A 24,788-nucleotide genomic window follows, 5' to 3' on the forward strand; every position below is an offset into this window, starting at 1 on the left:
GAAATGTCTATATCGAAATTATCTCGATATTGCTTACAAATTAATAGTTTTTTGGTTCAGGACCTATTATTTGGAAAAGATTGTGAAGTACATGATTTGAATAAGAATCGGAGTGTACCTATAGATGGAGAATTCCACAAGAAGTACGAGAAATACTTTGGGTGGCTAGACTTCCAAATAGCTGGTCTAGCTAGTATTTCAGCTATATTTTTTTTTATTGCTTAGATGGGTGGACGAGCTCACAGCCCACCTTGTGTTAAGTGGTTACTGGCCCATAGACATCCACAACGTAAATGCGCCACCCACCTTGAGATATAAGTTCTAAGGTCTCAAGTATAGTTATAATGGCTGCCTCACCCTTCAAACCGAAACGCATTACTACTTCACGGCAGAAATAGGCAGGGTGGTAGTACCCACCCGTGTGGACTCACAAGAGGTCCTACCACCAGTAATTACGCAAATTATAATTTTGAGGATTTCATTTTTATTACACGATGTTATTCCTTTACCGTGGAAATCAATCGTGAACATTTGTTGAGTACGTATTTCATTACAAAAATTGGTACCCGCCTGATATTCGAACACCGGTGCATCGCTCAACACGATTGCACCGGACGTCCGTTAGGCCACGACGACTTTAAAAATATAAAATAAAAATATAAAAATTTCGGTTTTAATTTTTCGCGGCGAAAACAACTAAACTCATTTAATCACTGTACTATTCGCCGCGACTACCGCTCGACTCCGTGGCTCGCGCCGTCCGTATTCATGCATTTGTTTTGCTCGCCCGCCGCATCGCGCGATTCGCTCGGTACATTTCGCCGGTCGCCCGTGCGCGTGGCTTGTTAGGTACATTTCTATGCTCTTATTTTAGTCGCTAGACGCTTCGCCGTTCGCACCGCGCGAATATTCGTATCGGCGAATGTCCCGTGGCCAGGCTGTTATCCTTTAGGCCACGACGACTTCAACGACGACGACTTATTAATTCAAGCGTTGTCGTGTAGGTGCAGTGGGGACGACCGGTTAACTAAAACAAGACAAGGCCGGAGATTCGCGAGCTTTTCCATTATTGTGTCCAGTTCCTCATAGTACATATCCGCAGTGATATTGGTGGTGATAAGAAACTGTATTGAATAACCGGCGTTAGACCACCAAAACGTGGACTATGACTTTTTAGGGGCATGTTTTATTTGGCATTACATAGATGCTGAACCATGGTCTAACTAACATGATAACCGCTTACAACTATCAAAATGAATCCATTTTTCATCAAAAGCGACAATGCTGTTCAAAATCTCGTTTCTGTCTATGCAACGTAAGGGATATTTTAAAAGCGCTCGTCGAGCTGGCGATCGTTCAGTTCGTGCGGTACCCACTTATCAAGCTTTTTTACAAAGTACTAATACTCATTGTTTGGTTCCTAATGTTAAAAGCTTCTGCTAACTCAGCGGTAGATTGATTATCGTCAGCTTCCACTATCACCTCTAATTCCCGGTTGCTTACTTTAGTGTTCCGGCAATCAGAGGGTTAAATTTTAGATAAATTTCATGTTGGAGGCGTTCAAACCGATAAAGTAATGCGTTCGTTTGAACTATTCACTCCATACACGTCATTAATGTTGTGACGTTTGTGCGACATTGTTACCTACCGTTGCTGCTGCGTGGAGTATGTGGGGCTGAATGATCTACAGATGTTGGGAGCAGACCGCGGACCCAAGGATGGTATTTAGGGCCCTACCCTCTAAACGATCTCCTGCACCCTCACCCAAGCGTCCGATCCCTCCGGGCGCGGTATGGGGTTACCGCAGTCAAACTTGCGACCAGTTTGCTTAGTGCGAGTTTTTTTACTTCTCGATCGGGTAAAAGTTTGCTTAAATTTGTATGGAGTTGGTACAGCGCTCCTACGTTTGCCGTTAGCACACAGACACGCGACTAACCCCAAGAAGGCGCGGTTACGGTAAGTCCTATCTGCCAAGTCGCCCGTTTTATAGCCGTTATTTTAAAGCAATTGAATTTTGAACTTTTAAAAGACCGGCGACCCCGATAATCTTCCCACTGTTCGTCCGTGTAATAGTAGTATGCTCCCCTAATGATTTCGAACATAAGCGGGACGTATATCAAATACATTAAGTGATTATAAGTAAATTGTTTTATTCTTACTATTCTATTTGTATTTTAAAATAAATAATCTTAAATCATCCGACAACGAGTTGATTCACTATTTATCGATTTATTATTTTTATTTGTACTTATTATGTAATATTTAATTATTATTTTCTATTACGAATTTATTTTCATACAATGTCACATTTAATTTAAAACAAGTGTAAAAATTTTACATCTTCATTTGAATTATTTGCTGCGTAGCTAATTTAACTAAGCTGTTAAAATCTTCATGTATATGTGAACGCCAAAATTTACATCGTCCCCAAACAATTGCTGGATAATTTGGCGAGGAAATTCCTTGAAATATTCTGGCTATACTTCTTGCAGTGAAATTACAATCTTTATATAAAGCTATCAAAGCTCTTATATCAGAAATGACAAGGTCAGTGTCCAAAGGTCGAACATCTAATATCATATCTTCTGGTATTGCATTTTCTCTCTGAAAGTAGCTGTAGATTTTTTTCTTTAATTCATTAGATTTTTCTAGGTGTTTTTCTCCATCTAAGTCTTCCACTCCAATATTGCCAAGGTGTTTGAAAGATTTATTACATTCTTCCAACTGAAACAGTCTAGTTTTTTCTTGAAAAAGAACAGTTTTATGGAGGTCATCCAACACATCATCAAGTTCTGATTCGGTTAGGTCTCCTCGAGCTTTTATTCTAAAGCCCAAAGTGTTAAATTCTACTTTCAGATGTGATCTTTTTGGTATTCCAGATTCTGTTTTCCATTCTAAATTCTTTAGCTGGTACTTTACAATTCCACTTTCCCAGCCGATTGCAGATGATATTTCTATGACATTGAATTCTAGAACACTGCTATCTGCATACTTGAATCCTTTTTTACTTTCTACCAAAATAGCAACTGCTAATGGTTTACATGATTTAGCTGCTTCCAATATTTTTTGTGGACCACCATATGAAGAAATTTTACATAGAGTGTATGCATTATTTAAAACCTTTATGTAATTTTGAGGATGAAGTTCGACATAACATAATAATGTTGCAATGTTCTCAGATGGTAAATCTAATTCTTCAACTGCAGTATCTATAGGTATACTCACTTCATGGCCCTTACATTCTTGTTTCTTATCAGAACATTCACATGGGATGAACAATTTTTGAAGTAACTTTCTTAAAGTTGGCCTATCTATTGAATTTGAATGTATGTGTTTCAGTATTTCATCTTGATCATTGTTAATATTACTCATCAAGATATGACAATAGGCAGGCTTTCCATCACGGCCTGCTCTTCCTACTTCTTGTACATAAGATTCAAAGCTACTTGGCATGTTATAATGTATAATACATCTTATGTCTGATTTATTAATTCCCATTCCAAAAGCAACAGTTGCAACAATGATCCTTAATGTTCCATCCATAAAAAATTTTTGAATTTTTTTTCTCTGTGCTGCAGACATTCCAGCATGATACGCTTCAGCGATATAAGACATTCTTTTCCTTTTTTTATTTAGTTTTTCTGTAGAATATTTAACAGAAGTTTGCAAACATGATCTCAAGACTGCTGCAATTCTTTCACATTCATCTCTTCTTATGCAATATACTATAATAGAATTGAATGTAGTTATCTTTTCTGACATTATAAATGATATTAAGCCTTTGTCTCTATCTTTCTCAAATGAAACTGTTAAATATAGATTATCTGGCAATGTTGGATTAGTTATCACTCCTGATGTCCCATCAGGTATACTAATATGCTTTATGATGCTTTTTATGGTGGTTTGTGTCGCGGTTGCTGTCAGTCCAAGGATACATTTTACATTCAGTCTTTCTCTCAATACACGACAAATCATTAAATAACTTGGTCGGAAATTATGACTCCACTGAGAAACACAGTGAGCTTCATCTATACATGCAAATGCTATTTGAGGCAATGATCTAAAGAGACCAGTTAGTCCATTAGAATTATCACTAGATATTAAAGCTTCTGGAGATATCAAAAGAATACTTATTTCTCCATCCTTTAAACATTGTATAATTTTTTGACGTAGTGTTGGTGGTTGATTAGTATGCAAACAGCCAGCCTTTAGAAATTCAGGCATATTCAAAACCTGGTCCTCCATTAGAGAAACAAGTGGCGATATTACTAATGTAATGCATTTGTATTTCTTTCTATACATATAAGCAGGTAATTGATAACATAGTGACTTGCCACTGCCAGTGGACAAAATCAAAAGTGTGGACATGCCACATAGAATTCTCTTTATAGCCTTTTCTTGACCTGGTCGAAATTGATTGTGCCCAAATTTTAATAAATCTTCTTGTAGCTCATTATCATTCACTTCATTGTAATTTGGATATAAAGGTTTAACAGTTCCACAATTTGGGTCTGCTTTGGTTTCTAGCATTTTTATGAAATTTTCAGGAATTTGGCTTGGAGTGTAAGCTATGTTTAGTTCCTCAGTCAAAGTTTTAGTTTTACTATTTTCTCCATAAGCTAATTTTTCCATGTCTTCCAATGTAAGCATTTCATTTTCATCATAGCTCTCTAAAGGTAGTAGACCTTCAGCTTTATGTATTGTGCAGTATCGTGCCATATGCCCAGCATTACCACATTTAAAACATTTTATTTTCCCAGCTTCTGGAAACTCCATGGAAGCATGTAAAGCTTTTTTGTCTTTCCATTGTTGTTTTTTATATTTTGAAAAGTTAAAACTTTTCTTCCCTCTGACAAAAACTTTTTTTTCAATATTAACTTTTACAAAATTATCATTTAGAGTCCCTAGTTTTATTTTAGTCTGCAAATTATCAAAGCCCTCTGAGTTGTTGTCATTTGATGTTTTGGGAGGTTTAACAGTTTTTAATATGTTAGATACTTCTGTGTGACGAGGTACTATGTCATTATCTAAGCTAAACATAACAAATTCAGTTATATCTGGAAGCTGCTGGTCATCATTTGTGGCATTACATTTGCTTGATAACACTTTTACTCTACTTTTATCATTTTTTGAAACTCCAGATCTTTTTCTTTTTCCACAATTATTTGTTTTAGAGAATGATGATTTTAATTTGGTTTCAAAGTTGTCCAAAACAATTACACCTTCATTGGCAGCAGGTTCAATTTCTTCAATTTTTCTTTTCTTAAGGGCTGGCTTTAGTTTATCAAGTGTATTTTCATCTTCAGAATCACTATTTTCTACAAAATCTAAATATTTATCATTACTTTGGGTTACTGTGTTTAAATTTCTGATGCCAAACTTTTCAGATGTAGTTGCTTTACAGAAGGTGCCTGTTACTGAACTTGGACCAACTGCTCGCTCTATCCATGCTTGATCAAGTTGCCTGGTGTTTTGAAGAATGTTATTTTGATTAGCCAGCAAGTGTGTCTCTAAAGGATTGGTTTTAGTAACTTGGGTGATGCTTTCACTAGTTGTGTAGTTGTGTGTGATTTTTTTTATGTGTTTAGTTCCATCAACAATATTTTTATCACCATCATTTTTTATGATAATAGTAGTATTCTTTACTTCATTTTCCAAAAAATCTTCATTTACTTGTGTAATTGAATCATGTTCAACAATTTTGCCACTGATATTTTTTAAGTTGGTATCAGCTTGTTTAGTTTGATTTTTTTTAACTGAAACTATTTTTCTAGGATTCCTGAGAGTAAATTCTCTGTTAACAAACAGCTTTTTGGATAAATTTTCAAGGCAAGGCAGAGATTGATTGCGTTGTGTTTCAATGTTCAAGGAAAGTGGAACGTTTGATAGTAATTTTTCTATTTCAGCACCATTAGGTAATTCTGGAATTTTGGCATCCGACGGCGAACTAGTATCCTGAATTGAGTATTCAACTTTCTCATCGAATGGTTCAATGGATGAAGAAAACTCATCATCTATTTCACAAACAGTCAATGAATTTTCCAAAGCTGAACTTTTTAATTGAAAATACTTTTTATATGCATACTTTATATTAGGTGGAGCTTCTTTTATGTCGAATTTTGATGGTGTCCGGGAATGCAAACTTATGAAAGATTTTTCCCACTTCTTTACAGTTAACTTACATTTGAGGTAAGCTTTATCTTTTTTAATACTTTCAATTACGTTCATCGTTACGGTACAACACTGATTGACTACTTGGTGACTACGTTTTTTTCATCTTCAATCTTCAAGAATCTTCAACCATTGAAATTACAAAATATATTACAATTAATAAATACACTCGTTCGACAGTTTACCGCGGATTTCTAATTTTTTTAAATTTAATGGCCTAGCAACAAGACCTTTGAGTCAAATCTCATTAATTTAATCAGTTTTTGAAAAATTATATGAAGCAAACAATGGTAGTTTTCCAATTACAGAGCATAATGCGACTCAGTGATGCACAATGCCGAATTATGCTGAAGCTTAATTGGAACGTGAATGAGTTTTCAAATGCATCAGCAGAGTGCGCTAAGTTAGCACAGTTTTAATTAACATTGATTATTTCTAAGATACTACGACGAAACGAAAGCCGTACAATTTTTTTCAACATTAAATAACATTACTAACGATAACATTAACAAAATTTCGATCAATGCCAACTTAAAGAAAAAACACTTGTCCATTTTCTGTCACTGAGTCGGTAACGATTGCGAGTATCACGCGAGAGCAGTACTTTTGAGAGTGCTCGATTGTGCGAAGCGTTGCTGTAGTTGGAACATTCAACGTTGAGCATTATGCCGCATAATGCGCTCTAGTGCTGTAATTGGAAAACTACCAATGACATTAACTTGATTTAACTTGAGACTCTAATCAATTCAGTGAATCAATTGAAATGAAATTAAATGAAACGAAATGAGATGAGATGAGATGGGATGAAATATTCTCAATAAAATGGTGGTTATTTATTAAGTCCTTTTCAAAAACTTTTTAAATGAATCTTGTTGTATTTTGTTTCCTTTTCCCACATTTGTGCAGTTTCACAGATATTCTTTTTTTTCCTACCTATACTGATAGCCTTGGGAGGCTATTTCAGCTTCACCTTGACATGTGTGGATGAGCTCACGGGGCTCAAACCGGAGTGTTGCTAACACTGACCCTAGCAAGAGCAGTGCTTCGCAGAATCTACCAGCGGATCGAAAACGTGACCCACTGAGAAGATCTGGCGAGAAACTCAGCGGGCTGTGTCCATGGGTTAATTTGCTCGTCGAGTCCTTCGTCGCAAGCGATGGGTTCGACGAGGACGGTGACCGGTTCGCAGATGCTAACCACTTTCTAATAACAAAAAAACGTCAAACGTGTAGGTACAAGTTACATTTAAACAAAACTATTCTCACGCCGCGCCGCAGGTGTCGGCGGAAGGTCAGCACCGCAGTACGGTACCGATAGAGGTGCTACTTTTGGGCATTGCTGAGCCGGGAGCCAGTAAACTTTTCGAAGCCCCGTTTATTTTTTGTTTTTCGATATATATTTTTTTTATGGTTGGAATAGATGTTTATGATTTCCTATTAATTACTGACTCAGCTAAATATACTGGCAAAGAGCATGTAAGTGAATCGCCTGAGTTTTCACACATAAGAACCATTACACCTAAAATACAATAAAATTCTAATAAGTATTGTCATCTTTATTTTTACACAATTAGATATTGAATTTATTGAATTTATATTATCGTTGAGCATTATGCCGCATAATGCGCTCTTGTGCTGTAATTGGAAAACAGGGCTATTATACTAATTATAATATGTAAGTTTATAGTAACATTAATTTTGTGTTAGTCCCAGGCACCATTATTATTGCCAAAATTGGATACTTCACATAATATAAAGTGTGTTTAAATAGCTCGACAATGTTCCATGTGTAGCCATAACACGACGCTGGCAGAAATTGCTGAAAGTATCGGCAGATTGTCATTAAAAAAAAAATATATTATACTAATCTGTGATGTTCATAAGTAATCTTTATATCTCTGGCCTAAAGGTCTAGATACCAGGCCATAAACTCCACAAAAAAAAAAACTTTATATCTCTAGTACCTGTCATGTTCGAACCTGGAAAAATAATTAGGAAATAAATGGAATTAAACAAACTTAATATGTCCATCGTGAATTTAAGTTTCTTAGGTATAAAATACTAACGGTAGTAACTTGTTGCTTTGTTAAATTTATGCTTATAAGGTTACCAATTGGTTGTAACAAAAACTTTAAAATAGAAATGGAAGAAGAACAATGTTTACATGAATGTGAAGACTATATTCAAACTCATAACATTCAATTGTTGCTGAAAGATTGCATCGTTCAGTTATGTGTAAACAAGCCTGAAAATCCTGTATCGTTTTTACGTCAACATTTCCAGAAATTAGAACGAGTAAGTGTTTCCCTTTTTATTTTCCTAAGGTACTACTGATTTATGATTTAATTGATAATAATTGAATGTATGAGTCAATGGGGATGATTATTTTACAATTTTTTATATTTATAATAAAAAGTAAAAGAAATAAAATTAGAAAACTACACAGAAAAGACCAAGATAGAATATTAAAAGATTATTTTTAGACATATAAAGAAGTTTCTACTACATTTACATATTATACATTTATATATTATTTTGTTATGATTCCAAAGTGGGCTTCAGCTTATAGATATAAATAAATAAAACCTACATACGAAGCTAGGGTTCTCGCATGTTATGAGTGGTGGAAACACCGAGATCCCTTAATAACAAAGGTCTTTATAAAGACTCACTTCTAATTGAGAACTGAATTTAGTCCATGATCAAATAATTATGAGATAGATGTCTTAATTATGTTAGAATATATAACATATTGTGTTTTTATTAAGATTTTGATGTTTCAATTTATTCAAAGTTAAGTATGAAAACAAGATTAAATTATTCAGCTAGGGCCAACTTTGAGAAGGAAGACAAATAGCATATACCTTTGTGCTGGGTTGCATATGGGAAAACTCCTCCAAATCTTTAAGTCAACAAACCCACAGTATTAAGCATTGTGTTTTTGTTGACAAAAGTGTTCAACCCTTGCATACTACTAGTCATGACAAAAAGCTCTGGAATATGGACTGTGACCATAGGTCTGATCCTTAAGTTCAAAGTCACTCAGCATGCTAGGCTAGGGGTATGCCTGGAATTTCTTTGATGGAACAAATCAGAAATAAGAAAATGTGTCAAAGAACCAAAGTAACTGACATAACCCTAAAGATTAACAAACTGAAGTGGCAATGAGTCAGACATATGTGTCGCAGAACTGATGGCAAAGGAGCAGACATGTTCTGGACTGGAGACCACATACCTTGCGGATTAATTTGCAACAATATGAGGAAAGAGATTGGATGTGGAAGATGAAGGACCATTAATTGTGGCAGACTATGATGATGGTGATACAAAATATTTAATTTATGTCACCTTGATACAGGAACAGGTCAAAGCTGCAGCAGCTGCAGCTGCTGCTTCTGAGGGTGAAGCAGATGGTGAACTCTCACCCCTACCTGTACCAGGGGGACAACTACCAAGGAGACGCGGGGGTATAAGTGCAGAGCCCGTAACCGAAGAAGATGCTACTAGTTATGTTAAAAAGGTAAAATAATTTAATTATATAAATTTTATGTTTTTCATGGTATACCTTGTTGACAAGTTATTTAATCATTTTAATTCTTTCACACCCAGTTGCGAGCCATCATATTATGAACATTCTTAAAAGAGCAAACAGACAAAGAGAGAGAGTCTGTTATTTGTGCCTACATTTTTGACCAGTTAACTTATTGTCCGTCTTCTTTGGAATTCTAACAGTAGGTAAAGAGGGGCTACTATCACGCGTGAAACGCATTACTGCTTAACAAAAGAAAAAGGAAAGGTGGTGGTCCCTAAGGTTCCTAAATATTTGCTTATGTACATACATACTGATATACGTTTTAACTACAAATGCAGTTTGAACGTACACATGTTTCTGGAAGAAGGACAAATTACATCACCTGTCACACCTTATACATATGATTAAAATTTCGAATGCTATGTTTTTTTTTATTGCTTTGATGGGTGGACGAGCTCACAGCCCACCTGGTGTTAAGTGGTTACTGGAGCCCATAGACATCTACAACGTAAATGCGCCACCCACCTTAAGATATGTTCTAAGGTCTCAGTATAGTTACAACAGCTGCCCCACTCTTCAAACCGAAATGCATTACTGCTTCACGGCAGAAATAGGCGGGGTGGTGGTACATACCCGTGCGGACTCATAAGACGTCCACCAGTAATTACGTAAATTATTTTGCGTTTTTTATTTTTATTACACGTTGTTATTCCTTCACCGTGCTAGTCAATCGTGAACATTTGTTAAGTACGTATTTCATTAGAAAAATTGGTACTTGCCTGCGGGATTCGAACACCATTGCATCGCAAGATACGAATGCACCGGACGTCTTATCCTTTAGGCCACGACGACTGTTCTCAACTAGAATTATAAACAAGAGATTAGGTGTTAGAGAACAATTAAAGGAAATTTTTGAAAATAGTATATTTATATCACAGAATTCTATGATACTTAATAAAAGGAGAGAAAGAAAGATTTACAAACTTACTTTTATGCATATTATTTGGCAAAAATTCAATGAATATTTGATTATTTGGCAAAATATTATATAAACTTGTGTCTGAAGTGGAGAACTCTCTGGGGCGAGTCCCCGAGTGACCCGTTGAAGACACAAGTTTGCGCGTTCACTGCGAAGAAGGACCCCTTTGTCATGGCGCCGCAATTCCAAGGAGTATCCCTGCAACCTTCCGCGAGTATCGGGATACTTGGGGTCGACATTTCGAGTGATGTCCAATTTCGGAGTCATTTGGAAGGCAAAGCCAAGTTGGCGTCCAAAATGCTGGGAGTCGTCAACAGAGCGAAGCGGTATTTCACGCCTGGACAAAAACTTTTGCTTTATAAAGCACAAGTCCGGCCTCGCGTGGAGTACTGCTCCCATCTCTGGGCCGGGGCTCCGAAATACCAGCTTCTTCCATTTGACTCCATACAGAGGAGGGCCGTTCGAATCGTCGATAATCCCATTCTCGCGGATCGTTTGGAACCTTTGGGTCTGCGGGGGGCTTCGGTTCCTTCTGTATTTCGTACCGTATGTTCCACGGGGAGTGCTCTGAGGAATGTTTGAGATGAACCCCTCATTTCCTTTTTATCATCGCACCTCCCGCCATCGGAGCAGAGTTCATCCATATCATCTGGAACCGCTGCGTTCATCGACAGTGCGTTTCCAGAGGTCTTTTTTGCCACGTACCATCCGGCTATGGGATGAGCTCCCCTCCACGGTGTTTCCTGAGCGCTATGACATGTCCTTCTTGAAAAGAGGCTTGTGGAGAGTATTAAGGGGTAGGCAGCGGCTTGGCTCTGCCCCTGGCATTGCTGAAGTCCATGAGCGACGGTAACCACTCACCATCAGGTGGACCGTATGCTCGTCTGCCTGCAAGGGCAATAGAAAAAAAAATATTTAGCAAAAATTCAATAAAAAAAGGTAAAAATGCAACGCAAGCCGCGAAAAAAAATTGCGATGCTTATGGACCTAGTGCCAGTGTCTGTGAGAGTAGCACAAATTTGGTTTAAGCGTTTTCAATCCGGAAATTTTGGTCACGTCACTCTGGTCGCCCTATTACGGATAAAATGGATGCCATATTTGAAAAAGTGTAGCTAGATCAGCATATCAGTAGTTACGACGTAGCTGAAGAACTGGGAATTGACCACAAAACAGTTTTGGCGCATTTAAAAAAAACTGGGTACACAAAAAAGCTCGATATTTGGGTACCTCACGAGCTCACTGAAAGAAACCTAATGAACCGTGTACTCATTTGTGATTCTTTATTACGAAGTAATGAAACCGTACCATTTTTGAAGAAGCTGATAACTGGTGATGAAAAGTGGATCACGCACGACAAGAACGTGCGAAAAAGGTCGTGGTCAAAGGCCAGTCAGGCTTCACAGGCTGTGGCGAAACTCGGGTTAACTCGCAACAACGTGATGCTGTGTGTATGGTGGGATTGGAAGGGCATTATTCATTATGAGCTGTCTGTCATTCTGTTACCACCAGGCAGGACCATCGATTCTGAACTCTACTGCGAACAACTGATGAGATTAAAGCAAGAAGTTGAGAGAAAGCGGCCGGAATTAATCAACAGAAGGGGTGTGGTTTTTCATCATGATAATGCCAGACCTCACACATCTTTAGCCACTCAGTAAAAATTAAGAGAGCTAAGAGAGTTTGGCTGGGAGGTGTTAATGCGTCCGCCGTATAGTCCTGACCTTGCACCTTCAGATTTCCACCTGTTTCGGTCTCTTCAGAATTCTTTAGGCAGTGTCAGGTTAATATCACGAGAGGACTGCCAAAACCAATTGTCGCGGTATTTTGATCAGAAGCCCCAAAATTTCTATAGCAATGGGATCATGTCCCTACCTACAAGATGGCAATACAAACAGTTATCGAACAAAATGGCACCTACGTACTTTAATTAAATGTAAATAAACAATATAATAAAAAAATGTTGTGAATTTTCTTAAAAAACGCGAAGAAAATTTTTCCCCAACCTTATATGTTAACACTTATTTTACTTGACTTCTACTTAATGAACATTAGGATCTATTCGTTGGGAGATGTTTCTCCGAACATTTTCAAACCTGTCTTGTAGATATTTCCACTGATTCCTTATAAACGCACCATTTCAACAAGATCAAACTTCAACATTTGAGAAATCATCCCCTTTTATATTCTCTAGAAATGTTATAAGCGTATTATCTATGAGTATAATCGGTTTGTTATTGATGAGCGCCTGAGCGACGACTGCCTAGTGCGCAAGCACATAGGTGTCGACGGTATTAATAGGATCTCCATTCTCAAACCAAAAGCGTTTTAAAAAGTCGTCGTGGCCTAAAGGATAACACGTCCGGTGCATTCGTATCTAGCGATGCACCAGTGTTCGAATCCCGTAGGCGGGTACCAATTTTTCTAATGAAATACGTACTTAACAAATGTTCACGATTTACTTCCACGGTGAAGGAATCACATCGTGTAATAAAAATCAAATCCGTAAAATTATAATTTGCGTAATTACTGGTGGTAGGACCTCTTGTGAGTCCTCACGGGTAGGTACCACCGCCCTGCCTATTTCTGCCGTGAAGCAGTAATGCGTTTCGGTCTGAAGGGTAGGGCAGCCGTTGTAATTATACTAAGACCTTAGAACTTATATCTCATGGTGTGTGGCGCATTTACGTTGTAGATGTCTATGGGCTCCAGTAACCACTTAACACCAGGTGGGCTGTGAGCTCATCCACACATCTAAGCAATAAAAAAAAAATTGTATCTCTGATGTACACCGCGCAGCTTAAAATCTGGATAAGCTAAATCTTCTGATATTCGACCGCTATGGAATGCGATTGTGATGTCTGTTAATTGGACGTGATGGGAAAATTAATAACACTATTAATTACTTTAAACTGAACGAAGAAAAGTTACTGAATGTCGTTGTCAAATCAATGACTTCTACTTACGTATACTTTATGAAGTTATCGACTAGTTAGTTAAGATAGATTTAATAATAAAATTAGCGAACATGTGTAATTCTCCAAAATTGCACAAAAGTAAGTGATATTGCTTTCACTTCAATAAAAATTTCATAGGAAAAAATCCATCAGACATATTTTGTCTTGATGTAATTGTGTTGAAAGGGCACAATTGTTCGTTTTTAATTTCAAAAGCTAGAAGCTTCACGTTTTTAGCTGAAGTGTTAATTTTTATTAGTAATTAGATTTTTATTACTATCGTTGCATTAAGGAACTTCGCTCATCAAAATGAATCTTCATAATATAAAATATCAATGGAATAGATGCATTATTTTAATTATATGAGCTTACTAGCCGTACTCGCCCGCTTCGCTGGGCATTTAAAATTAACATTATTATTTATTGTCATTATTATTAGGGAGTCCAACACTCAGATTAATATTAGCCTATCCATTAAGTACATGTATTTTCTACATGGATACCAAGTTTCAAGTCAATCGGATGCATGGTTCAGTAGTTGTAATGGAACATCCGTAAAAACCACTGTAGATTTATATATTAGTATAGATGAAATTAATGTAACGGTTTTAAGATAATTAATAATAGTTAATTATATTAATAATTAGTCGTACACCTGTTTTAATGGTCAATTACAATTGTTGTAGGTGGTGCCAAAAGATTACAAAACAATGGGTGCCTTATCACGCGCTATTGCATCAAATGTATTGTTTACACATTTGGATGAATCTGAGAGGGCTGATATGTTTGATGCTATGTTTCCTGTCCAATGTCTTCCTGGTGAAACTGTTATTCGACAAGGGGATGAAGGCGACAACTTTTATATTATTGACTCAGGAGAGGTTGAGGCAAGTAGTAGTTAATGAACTATTGGAACTGTATTAATAACGGATTTCGGATTGCCAGCATTCACGTATCTATTCGTATTACTTATCATTCATTTTTATGGATGAATCTTAAACTGTTAAAAAGTTAAAGATCGGGCACTTGTAAGCAGTAGCGCCAAGATAAATGTTGCGCCACAGCAGTTGCTTGTACTAAATCTGCGCGTAAAATGCTGTTATCACTTGTTTTTGCTCAAATTAATGTAGGCAGTACATCTGATATTAAGTGGTCACCAAAGTCCATAGAAATCACGACATGTTTGCTGCCACTTATCTTAAGACACGAGGCCGAACTTTAATTGTAAAATTATACTATCACCAATTTAGCATGTCAGCAAAGCTACCGATATTGTTTTTAGAGTTTTCTACTGAAGAAATACAAAATGTAATTTTCTAAAAAGGTATTTTTTTAAAAGTCTTTTTATGTACTATCTATTTAAAATAATAAAACAATATGCAGGTTCTCGTGAACGGCGAACCGGTGACTACGATTGGTGAAGGGGGTAGTTTTGGAGAATTAGCTTTAATTTATGGTACACCGCGAGCCGCCACGGTTCGCGCTCGCACCTCCCTTAAGTTGTGGGGACTGGATCGTGACTCCTACCGTCGAATTCTCATGGGCTCTACTATTAGGAAACGAAGAATGTACGACGAGTTCCTTTCAAGAGTCTCTATATTAGGTATGATAGTTCTTGTTTATAATTATAGTTGTTCTTGATTGTGAATTTCAGACTGTATCTCCTTTGTGATTTTTTAGGTGGTTTGTGACTTCTGCCGTTAAATTACGAAATACTATTAAATTATTTTAGGTTTTTAATGTGAAAGTAATATTGTACATATTGCAAGTCTTGTAGCTGTTGAAGCCCGTTGAGAAGTGAGGGTGGTTGTATATTTTACGCGCCGCGGAGTTACACTGTTCCGCCGATTAGCCGCCCCCTCCTTCGCCTCTTTACTCTTTCTTTCGTCTTTACCGACTCTACGAAGGAGGAGTTGATGCGTAAACAATTGCAGATCCAGCAGCGTTTCTTGTTCAAATTGTTTTCTTTTTAAAGTTTTAAATATTATGCAGAAACTTTAAAAGTTTCCTAGACAAAATAAGCTATTCCTTTATTGCAAAGACGGGTGAACGAGCTCACGGCCCGCTTGGTGTTAAGCGGCTACCGGAACCCATAGAAACTGCAACGTGAATGCCGCCACCCACCCTGAAACAGAAATCTCAGTTGTATAGTACTTATAACCTCTGTCCCATCCCAGGAGGATGAGCTCACATCTCTGCTGTGGAAGCAGGCCTATTTAGCAGGTTTATTTATATTTCATAAGCGTTATTGAATCTTTCAGAGAGCTTAGAAAAGTGGGAACGACTCACGGTAGCTGATGCATTAGAGCCTGTATCCTTTAACGACAGCGAAACCATTGTTCGTCAGGGTGAACCCGGAAACGATTTCTACATCATAGTTGAAGGTCTGTTTATTAATGTATTTGATTTGATAACGAACGTGCACTAAATCTTGTTTTCTAGTATCAAGATTTAGAATCATTTAATATTATTTTAGCTTTTGTTTTAGACATATTAAAAAAAATTGTATCTATAATAAAACTGTTATCATTAGCAACTAAAGAAAAAGAAAATGGATTAGCAAAGGAAATCTTTCCTTATTTCTGTAAACATTAAAATCACAAAAATCGTCGTTTAAACAAATCACTCAAACACATTAGAATTTATATAAAGTATTATTATATAAACTAAGCATGTTGCTTAATCTATGCTTATGATTTTTTCCTAATAGGTATCTACAAAGTCATATCCTTAACTATTTAATTTGTCTAGTTAATGGATTTATTACATTATTGGTATTTTATACATGGATACCAAGTTTCAAGTCAATCGGATGCACGGTTCAGTAGTTATAACGGAACATCCGTAAAAACCACTGTAGATTTATATATAAGTATAGATATTAACTAACCAGTAAGGTGTTAGTTTATTTGAATATGCAATTTCGAAAAGGGCACATGACGCATATTTTGTCAAATACGTTTTTTCATATACATGTAGTTTTGAGGCTTACCTATACCCATTTTATTATAAAATAATTCCATTAATTATCAATTGCTAATTAACACTAAAATATATCTCAAAAGTTAATATTTTAAAATTTATACTGCTTTAATCAGCTTTTTTTCATTTCCTGAACATTTTACATTTTCAGAGATGTGCTCTTTTCGAAATTGCTTATTCATTTATATGTTCCGTGTCAGGCACGGCGGTGGTACTGCAACAAAGAGGCGCGGGAGGCGAGGCAGTGGAAGTGGGGCGGCTAGGCCCTTCAGACTACTTCGGCGAGATCGCGTTGCTGCTGGACCGGCCGCGAGCCGCCACCGTGCGCGCTCACGGCCCGCTCAAATGCGTCAAGCTCGACCGTGCCAGGTTAACTTTTCTTTTTCCTACCTAAGCTGATAGCCTTTAGAGGCTATTTCAGCGTAACCTTAACTAGTAGGTGAGCTCACGGGGCTCAAACCGAAGTGATGCTAACACTGACCCTAGCAAGAGCAGTGCTTCGCAGAATCTACCACCGGATCGAAAACGCGACCCACTGAGAAGATCCGGCGAGAAACTCAGTGGTCTGTGTCTATAGGTTAATTCGCTCGTCGAGCCCTTCGTCGCAAGCGACGGGTTGGACGAGGACGGTGACCGGTGACCGGTGCTTGTGGTTTGCCACCATAATGACATTTAGTACGGCTTCTGATAAAACCATGTCATTGCTATCATAATTACAGTTACCGGTACTAGTTTAATCTTAGAAATGTATGTGCGTAAAAGGAATTACTTCCTCAACTACAAAATGTAAGCTCACATCAATGGGTAACTTCACTTATGTATTAGATGTATCAAACTATTCTGGAGGCTTAAATAGAGATAATGTATGTAATCCTTATAAACTAAAAACAATATTAATTTCGAAATTTAACACGTTGACTGCCATGTAGGTTACCGGTGTCCTACGTGGCGCACTGAAGTAATTATGTCGATTTCTCTCTTCAATCTTCTCACTAAGGCGCCGGAATATCTAGTAGACTCTGGGAATGACGAATCCGAAGATACTGAGAATGAATCTATTTGTAAGAGACTTAAAAGACTAAAATATAAATTAACAAACAAAAGAATGCAAAGTTAGGCAATTCAGGCGCCTTAGTAACAGAAATCGATATAATTACTTCAGTGGCGCCGCATAGGGCACCGGTGACCTACATGGCTGTCAACGTGTTAAGGGTAATTTTTATCGCGCCATATTTCGTGGGCCCGCACGCAACCTATCTCTGCTGACGCAGAAATAATTGTACGGATTTGGGTGAAACTTCGCATAGAGTTTATAATCTGGATGCTATGATCTTATCTTTTTATATATAAGTGACTATTTATTAGCGACGGGTATATTTGCTACAGTAAATATGACAGTGTTTTCAGTGATTCAACCAGAGAGTGATACAAGTATCTCTTTATTCCAGAAAATGGAAACTTTTTTAGTTCTTTCTGAATTACAAATGAGACGGGTGAAACCCCGGAGCATTTCAGTATTGTGTAAATATCTCGACGCTTGCAAGGTAAACGTGACTAAGCGACAATGCGTGAACTTAACTAACTAATTTAAAGTTGAAATACCTGAAAACAAAATTTATTTTAACGAATCTAGCTGTAGTAGAATCTAGCTAGAAGCTGTAGGATTGAAATGATTTTAATAGACCTAGATATATATATATTTTTTGCGCATCGAATATGGTTATTGCCTATCATTTATGTACAAAGTAGTTATTGTCGCTTAGTCATGTTTGCCTTTCAAGCGTCGATATTATTATACAGGGTGTAATAATAACTGGGCATCGACGGAAAGACACTCATATGATGAAACAGTAAAAATACTACCCGGTGCGGATTTTTACGATATTGTCACTATATAATTGTTTGTTAAACTAGTTGTTGCCAAAACAAACAAATCGGAAACAAGAAGTATTTTTAGAAAGAAAAAATAAAATGAAAAATATGAAAAATAAAAGAAAAAATAAATGAACTCTAAATTTACTATCTCTTAACTTTAATTACTGGTATTAAATCAACAATACATTAAGCCGAGCAGGCACGTTTTAGGTATCTTTACCTTCTGGAACACCCTGTATAAACTACCTATAATAATAAAAATCTTAATAAATCATTTCATATCCTTCCATGATAATCAAATATTAATTTTGGTCTCATAATTAGAATATATTTAAAAATAACCAAACATTTGTTTACAGATTTGAAAGAGTTCTTGGTCTCTGTGCCGACATTCTCAAGAGAAACATCGCCCAATACAACAGCTTTGTATCGCTTTCGGTATAAAAGTTGCGATGAAACTTCTGTAATATGTCCAAATATGTAACTTAATTTATTTGAGCAGAAGCCTAAGTTTGTTCTGTTTTGTTCTTCCTATTTACTAAATTAAAACTGAAATATAATACTGTTATTAAAATGAAAATACGGTTTGATTTAACAATATACAAGATGTATTTGTTTTATTAATTAGTCTATTTAATTAACATAACTTGAAATAAGAATTTGTAAAAAATTGCAATAAGAAATTCTTATAATAATTTGTAATGTTTTATTTTTAATGTCGTATCCGTGATTTTGTTTGCTGCTTTTTGGTGTGTATTCGTCCGATAAAGTCGTAATAGCCCCTTAAGGCTACCGGCCTCGAATAATGGGGATTTTGATTGCTCACTTATTTATTGAATTGCTGTTTATTCCTTAGTGGTTAAGACTTTTCCGTTTGATCCCTAAGAATCCCTAAATCCGGTTAAGTGCTCTCCGCCACTTAATCACAAAAATCGTGTGCTTACGGTATATTGTGTACTACTAGATATCTTGTGTGTACTACTGGATATCTAGTGTGTGCTACTGGATTTCTTGTGTGTACTACTGGATATAAGGAGAAGACCCTTATATAATGTGTAATAGGCCAACGGCGGTTTCTCCTCCCACATGTCAGGAGATTTCATAGCCACCAACATTACCATTATTTCGTCATCGCCAACATCGCCAACACAGCCGCTCAAAAAATATATTTTCGTGGACCCCTGCTGACGAATTCTGAATCGCCATTTTCTGTCACATCAACGTAGATCCTCACACTTAGGTACACTAAACTAGGATAAAAATAACAATACGTCCAGGACAAACAAGGACACAAACAAACATAAACATTTTCACATGAATTTTTAAGCTATTGCATAGCTTTTATCGCAGGCTTTGGGCGCGGCGAATGTGAGATGTACCAGTCAGAAGATCATTATGTTATAATCAGTAACCATCTACCTAGTCAGGTCATAAGTATTGTCACACAGTAAAAACTTTTCTTTTAGAATGCTGGCCACAAAAAAGTTTATTGAATTCGAATTTCGAATTGTTCATGAAAATAAAAATGTATACTTTTTCGAATTTTACTCATTTTTAAATATTGTGTGGACGCTTAAAGAAGACCGTGTTGCAGTTATTGCGTTGCCTCGTTGCGGTTACGCGCCAATTCAAATTTTTAACATACTGAAAAATTTGAATATAACCAAAAGATTCGTTTATCGTACCATCAAACGATACAATGAAGACTCTAGTGTAGATGAGAGGTCAAGAAGTGGTCGCCCTCTGTCTGTTAGGACTCCAGCAGTGATAAAAGCTGTGAAGGTGCGAATTCAAAGAAATCCCAAACGTAAGCAGAAACTGTTGGCCCTTCAGACGGGGTTAAGCAGAACCACGGTGAAAAGGGTGTTAAATGAAGACTTAGGGCTTCGGGCATATCGAAGAAAAACAGGACATCGTTTGAATGCTCGTCTAATGGACCTGAGACTGAAGAGATGCCGCGCTTTGTTGAAGCGGTACGCGGGAAAAAAATATCGGGAAATTCTTTTTTCGGATGAAAAAAATTTTACCGTAGAAGAGAGCTACAACAAACAAAATGATAAGGTGTACGCACACAGTAGTGAAGAAGCGAGCAACCGTATTCCGCGTGTCCAACGAGGTCATTTTCCATCCTCGCTCATGGTATGGTTGGGAGTTTCTTATTGGGGCTTAACAGAGGTACATTTTTGTGAGAAAGGTGTAAAAACGAATGCAGTTGTGTATCAAAATACAGTCCTGACGAACCTTGTGGAACCTGTTTCTCATACCATGTTCAATAACAGGCACTGGGTATTCCATCAAGATTCGGCGCCAGCTCATAGAGCGAAGAGCACACAAGACTGGCTGGCGGCGCGTGAAATCGACTTCATCCGGCACGAAGACTGGCCCTCCTCCAGTCCAGATTTGAATCCGTTAGATTACAAGATATGGCAACACTTGGAGGAAAAGGCGTGCTCGAAGCCTCATCCCAATTTGGAGTCACTCAAGACATCCTTGATTAAGGCAGCCGCCGATATTGACATGGACCTCATTCGTGCTGCGATAGACGACTGGCCGCGCAGATTGAAGGCCTGTATTCAAAATCACGGAGGTCATTTTGAATAAACTTTAGTGTCATAAGAATCTATGTTTTGTTAAGTTCATTTTGGTATATGAATGGATACATAATGAATAAACTTGTTTCAATTATTTTACATTAAACATGTGACAGAATTTATGACCTGACTAGGTATATTGATGAGATGTTTGGAAATTATTTAGTGATAATAATTTCAGACAGCATCTTTTGGCAAGCGCAAGTAGTCTCAATACCAAACGCTTAATATTTGTTTTAACTTCATAGCCCTTATGGGAGGCCAACACATTACCCCTGAAATAATCCCAAAAAGCCTTGTTCTGCAATACATCTAACTAGCTTTTGCCCATGAATTCGTCCGCTTAGAAGACTTTGGTATAACGCTAAATTTTACCCACGACTTCATTTACGTAGGAGGAGAAAATATTTTTAATTTATATTATAGTATTAAGGAGCTATTTCAGGTATAAATCATGCTTTTTAACCGACTACAATTTTCAAAGCCCATCTTGAAGTGATTTGGGTGTTTCTTATTATTCTTCTTCTGTGCCGCAGCGCGTCGGCCGGCGGCGTCTTGTACATCATAATTACGCGCTTGATCATTACATATTATTTTAAAACTGCGATATCTTTTAAGATACTCATTAAAATCAAATAATGTAAAGGGCAAATTTATCTCAAATTATATACTTGTAATGAACAATGTATTTATGTGCCTAGGGATTGATATCGACTATATAAAAACACCTTCACAAACAATGCTTTAACTTAGAGAACAAAAACATAAAAAAAGTTATAGTGAGCCAACCTTATAATATAGACTTATGCTTTTTTTGTCTCGGTAGAAATATGCTGTCGTGGACTTTTTTTGGAACTTTTAAAGGGGAGCAATTCTGTCATACTTTATTTTAGCCAAACTTTAACCCTTTCCGCAACGCACGCAGCTTAAAAGAAGAAGAAAAACCCGATTTTGATACATTATTTATGCATTCCATGCATTAATTTAAAGCATTTGTAAAACTGTTGGAGAGAAGATAAAATAACTATATGAAAACAAATCATATTTTACACTTTGGGCTGATGAGTTCGACAAAAATGTGATGCTAACATGAGCTCGTGTTCCTACTAATTCAAGACAAACTTTTTTCATAAATCGCCTAACTGCAATAATTTCGCTACAGATAATCTATACTAATATTATAAAGCTGAAGAGTTTGTTTGTTTGTATGAACGCGCTAATCTCCACGTAGGAGGTTTGGCACCGGCCCGAAAAAAAAGCATAATAATATGTCTATAATTATGTTAAGGTTGCCTCACTATAATTTAAATTTACCCACACTTGATTTTAATGAGTATCTCGCTATGAGTATTTTAATAAGTATGAGAAGATATCGCAGTTTTAAAATAGCATCACAGCAAAATAATGATCAGGCGCGTGATATTGATGTACAAGGCGTCGGCCGGCCGGTGCGCGGCGGCACAGAATAACAAGAACAGAACAATAACAAGACCCCAAATCACTTCAAGGTAGGCTTTCAAAATTATAGATTTTTGTGGATTTTTCCAGGATCCCATTATCAGGTCTTGATAATTTCAGGACCATTCGGGAAGCCTAGCCTTCCAAACAAAAATCAGAAAAGAGAATTATCAGAATCGGTTCCAACACTCCCGAGAAATCGGTGAACATACATAGACAAAAAATGGTGGTCGAACTGACAGCCTCCTTTTTTGAAGTCGGTTAAAAAGCATGATTTTTATACCTTAAATTGCTCCTTAACATTCTATTATTCAAAAATATTTTCACTTTCTACGTAAATGAGGTTGCGGGCAAAAGCTAGTTTAGTGAATATTACTTTATTTGAAACTAGCGACCCGCCCTCGCTTCGCTTCGGAAACATTAAAACACACATGAAACCAAAAAAAAAAAAAAAAGTAGCCTATGTTCATCAGGGACAATGTCGGCTTCTAATGGAAAAAGAATTTTTCAAATCGGTCCAGTAGTTTCGGAGCCTATTCGAAACAAACAAACAAACAAATCTTTCCTCTTTATAATATTAGTATAGATATAGATAATTGCAAGTATCTTAAGATGCCAGTTTTTCCAATTTGAACTGATGGAATTTATGCTATCATCTTGACTTTCAAGAAATTTTCTGTTGTTTATAAAATTATCAAACATATTGTACTAATAAAAACCAGTATGTGTGAAGTTAGAGAAGCAGTAAGAAGTATGAAAAGTGAAAAATCGAAAGGACCAGACGATATACCAGTGGAAGTATGGAAGATATTGGGAGAAGATGGATATAAGTGGCTGACTTTATTCTTCAATAAGCTGCTGAAGAAGAAGTGATCCCTACGGAATGGTGCACCAGTACACTGGTGCCATATACAAAAATAAAGGGGATGTGCAAGACTGTGGCAGCTATCGGGGAATAAAGCTTATGTCACAGAGTATGAAAGTTTGGGAGAAAGTGATAGAAAAGCGATTGCGAGATGAAAGTGAGATCACCCAAAACCAGTTCGGGTTCATGCCTGGTCGCGGGACTACGGACGCCATATTTGTACTCCGCCAAGTGTGCGAAAAATATCGCGACGTGGAATCTGCATATGGTGTTCGTTGATCTGGAAAAAGCGTACGACCGAGTACCTAGAGCAGTTTTGTGGTGAGCATTGAATGAAAAAGGTATACCTGGTAAGTATGTGAGGTTAATCTGTGCCATGTACAGTCGAGCCAGGACGTATTTACGAACCGCCGCAGGGAATTCCGACGATTTCAATGTGGCAGTGGGCTTATACCAAGGGTTTGCGCTAAGTCCCTATCTCTTCCTGCTGGTGATGGATGCCTTGACATCGGAGATACAGGAAGAGCCCCCTTGCTGTGCTGTTTGCCGATGACATAGTGCTCGTCGGAGAAAACGGGCTCGAGGTCCAAAACATGCCGGAGAAATGGCGATGAAAGTTGGAGAGTGTTGGCCTAAAAATCAGCAGATCGAAAACCGAACATCTGTTCTGTGATTTTGGCGGTCTCTCCAATTTAACACCCATTGCTCTCGACGGAGCACCTTTTCCAGTATGTCAAGACTTCTGATACCTAGGGTCTGTTATCCAAAGTGACGGTGAACTGGATCGTACTGTGAGGTACAGAATTGACGCAGGATGGATGAAATGGCGGCAGGTCACGGGCACCACATGTGACTGACACATTCCTCTTCCCCTAAAAGGGAAGATATATAAGACAGCAGGAAGGCATATAAGAAGGTAGGCAGCGGCTTGGCTCTGCCCTTGGCATTGCTGAAGTCCATGGGCGACGGTAGCCACTCACCATCAGGTGGGCCGCATGCTCGTCTGCCTGCAAAGGCAATAAAAAAAAAAAACCTTAGTAAGGCCTGCCGTCTTATATGGATCAGGTTGTTGGACCACCACGAAAGTGGCGGATGAAAGGCGATTGTATGCAGCAGAGATGCGAATGTTGCGATGGATGTGTGGAGTAACGAGAATGGATAGAATACGGAATGAATATGTTAGAGGAAGTTTGAAAGTGGCACCTGTGACAGAGAAGCTGAGAAGTGCGCGTTTGGGATGGTATGGACATGTGATGAGACGAACTGAAAATGTTGATAAGAAAATATTAACTATGAATGTGGAAGGATATAGAGGAAGAGGTAGACCTAAGAAGAAATGGATGGATTGCGTGAAAGACGATATGGGTAAGAGGGGAGTGAGC

General features: G+C 37.4%; 2 protein-coding genes across 2 annotated transcripts; one reads left to right on the forward strand and one right to left on the reverse strand.

Annotated features, from left to right (window-relative positions):
* Positions 1-2,209: 2,209 nt before the first annotated feature.
* Positions 2,210-6,840, reverse strand: RecQ4 (RecQ4 helicase). The gene has a single exon (XM_028173978.2). It carries the CDS (start codon positions 6,226-6,228, stop codon positions 2,335-2,337), a length of 3,894 nt encoding a protein of 1,297 aa, XP_028029779.2. The 5' UTR covers positions 6,229-6,840; the 3' UTR covers positions 2,210-2,334.
* Positions 6,841-8,109: 1,269 nt separating this feature from the next.
* Positions 8,110-19,187, forward strand: Pka-R1 (protein kinase, cAMP-dependent, regulatory subunit type 1). The gene is made up of 7 exons (XM_089731496.1): positions 8,110-8,465; positions 9,529-9,690; positions 14,322-14,522; positions 15,019-15,238; positions 15,897-16,019; positions 16,818-16,986; positions 18,852-19,187. The coding sequence occupies exons 1-7, from the start codon at positions 8,265-8,267 to the stop codon at positions 18,934-18,936; spliced, it is 1,161 nt and encodes a 386-aa protein (XP_089587622.1). The 5' UTR covers positions 8,110-8,264; the 3' UTR covers positions 18,937-19,187.
* The last annotated feature ends 5,601 nt before the right edge of the window (positions 19,188-24,788 follow it).

Source organism: Bombyx mandarina, chromosome 11 (assembly GCF_030267445.1).
Source record: "Bombyx mandarina strain Sakado chromosome 11, ASM3026744v2".
Classification (NCBI taxonomy): Eukaryota; Metazoa; Arthropoda; class Insecta; order Lepidoptera; family Bombycidae; genus Bombyx; species Bombyx mandarina.